The following is a 2,087-nucleotide window of genomic DNA, read 5'->3' as shown; positions in this document are numbered from 1 at the left end:
CATAAGCTAAGAGCTTTTTCCCTCAAGCTAAATAATATTCACATTATCTCAAGATGAATGGAGTTGCTTTGTGTTGGTCTGACCAAGTTAAATATTTGGGATAAATTTATGATAAAAAACTTACTTCTCAAGACCCATTTGAAACTATACAAGCATCAAACAAAATGTAGTAAATATATGAGAAGTTTATATCCTCTCATAAACAGAAATTCTAGACTTTGTTTGAAAAATAAACTATTGATTTACAAACAAATTTTTAACGCAACGCTTTTTAGGCAACGCTTTTGCTATGCGCTGCTTATTTCCGAGAACAATTATTACGTGTTAGTTTGCTCGGCATCCAATTTCTCCTCGGACGAACAGCCAGTTGCTTAGTAGAGCATCTGGAATGAGAGAATAGCCAAGGCTAAAGAATCTGACTAAAGAAAAGACATTGGAGCTCAGTCACTCGCGGCCTCCTGTCATCATTAAACCTGATGATTGTTGTGCGTGACTCTGTTCAAAGTTGCTAGGAAAAGTTCGAACAATATTTTTTCGAGTTCAACATTTAGGCGATTTTATTAACTGTACGATACAAATTTGATTGCCTGGTGTTTTCGTTAGGCAGCACGGATCGACTTCGTGATGAACGGATGGTGTTTGTTGCTGTTTGCTTGCAGTCAATATTTTCTCCCGCGTTGATCGACTGATACTCCACAAGTTTTCGAGCAAAGATTCAGAAGGTTTCATCGAGATTCATGCGCACTTGGTTTCGACGAACTGAAAATGAGCCCCAGTGTCATTTCTTTAGTCAGATTCTTTAGTGCCGTTGGTTTGAGAAATGCGAGTTATTGAGTACCTTGACCATTCTCTTATTCCAGATTCTCTACTGTACGCCGCATATGAGAACAGTCTGTGCACCTAAGCAGATCATTATTCTTGTCTTAACCATGGCGGTGATTACAGTTGCTAAGCTAAACAAAATACTGACCGAGTGCGGATTCAGTGAAGTCAAAAGTGATGTGTCATCCGTAGTCGTTAAGCAGATCAACGAGATGACCAACAATCGCAAGGAGGCAGCGATGTTTGTCGCTCAACTGATCCATGAGAGTGGAGGATTCCAGCACCGGGAAGAATGCAACGAAGGAGCCGGTCAACCGTACGTTCCTTACTATGGCCGAGGATACATCCAGCTAACTTGGGACTACAATTACAAGGCAGCCTCGAAATTTTTTTTCGAAGGAGACGAAAGGGTACTGTTAGAAAAACCGAATTTGCTATCGGCTAGCCCGGAAATGAGCATGCGTGTGTCGGTATGGTTCTGGGAGAAGTATGTACGCGAGAAAGCTGGTTCGTTTAATGATTTCCATGCCACTACAAAAGTTATCAACGGTGGACTGGAACCGGATCCCGAGCATCCAAAGGCGAAGAAGCGGTACGAGTACTATCAGAAGGCTGCTAAGGTGTTGGAAACACCAGACAATGATCATAATTACCTGTTATACGCTGCAGGGCTTACAGCAGCCGCTGTGTGTGTAGGTGCGGTAGTATGTGCATGCCCACCAGTTCTAGGGTGCTTGTGTTTACTATAAAAGTTAAAAATCAGCATTTCATTCATATATACATGCTAATAAATCATATATGATGCGCAAAATTCGCATATTCGTGGTATTTTGGAGGCGATATACATGATGAGGAATAAACACGTATTTCATCGATACCTATAAATAATTATGAATCCGATTATGCCCGATCCGCTCCATACTACTATACGATTCTGTGCTGAATATCGTAAATATGTCAGCTATTAACATTATAGGGTAAATGATCTTGAGTAGACCTTGTCGAATTCTGATCTTGAATGGGCCTATTTTTAAAAAAGAATTTTAGGATATAAGGGTAAACGGGGTAACAACGCCCGCCGGGGTAAAACCGCCCACCATGGTTTTACGGGGCCTTGCTCAAATTGGTGTTAAATGTTGATGACAGTCATATTACTGAATGCGTACGCAATATTTTACAATACCTTGTACAGCAATATCGTATAAACTATCGGAGAAATAAATAAAAATAGATTTTTCGTAATAATCGTTTCGTTTTTTATAACT

At 40.2% G+C, this 2,087-nt stretch overlaps 1 protein-coding gene across 1 annotated transcript; it reads left to right on the top strand.

The window, feature by feature from the left end:
• The first annotated feature begins 674 nt into the window (after positions 1-674).
• Positions 675-1,680, top strand: LOC128739989 (uncharacterized). Its single transcript, XM_053835498.1, has 2 exons — positions 675-722; positions 861-1,680. Exon 2 carries the CDS (start codon positions 882-884, stop codon positions 1,569-1,571), a length of 690 nt encoding a protein of 229 aa, XP_053691473.1. The 5' UTR covers positions 675-722; positions 861-881; the 3' UTR covers positions 1,572-1,680.
• Positions 1,681-2,087: the final 407 nt, after the last annotated feature.

The sequence above is a fragment of the Sabethes cyaneus genome, chromosome 3 (genome assembly GCF_943734655.1).
Source record: "Sabethes cyaneus chromosome 3, idSabCyanKW18_F2, whole genome shotgun sequence".
Lineage (NCBI taxonomy): Eukaryota > Metazoa > Arthropoda > Insecta > Diptera > Culicidae > Sabethes > Sabethes cyaneus.
This window is presented reverse-complemented; position numbering and strand designations above follow the sequence as displayed.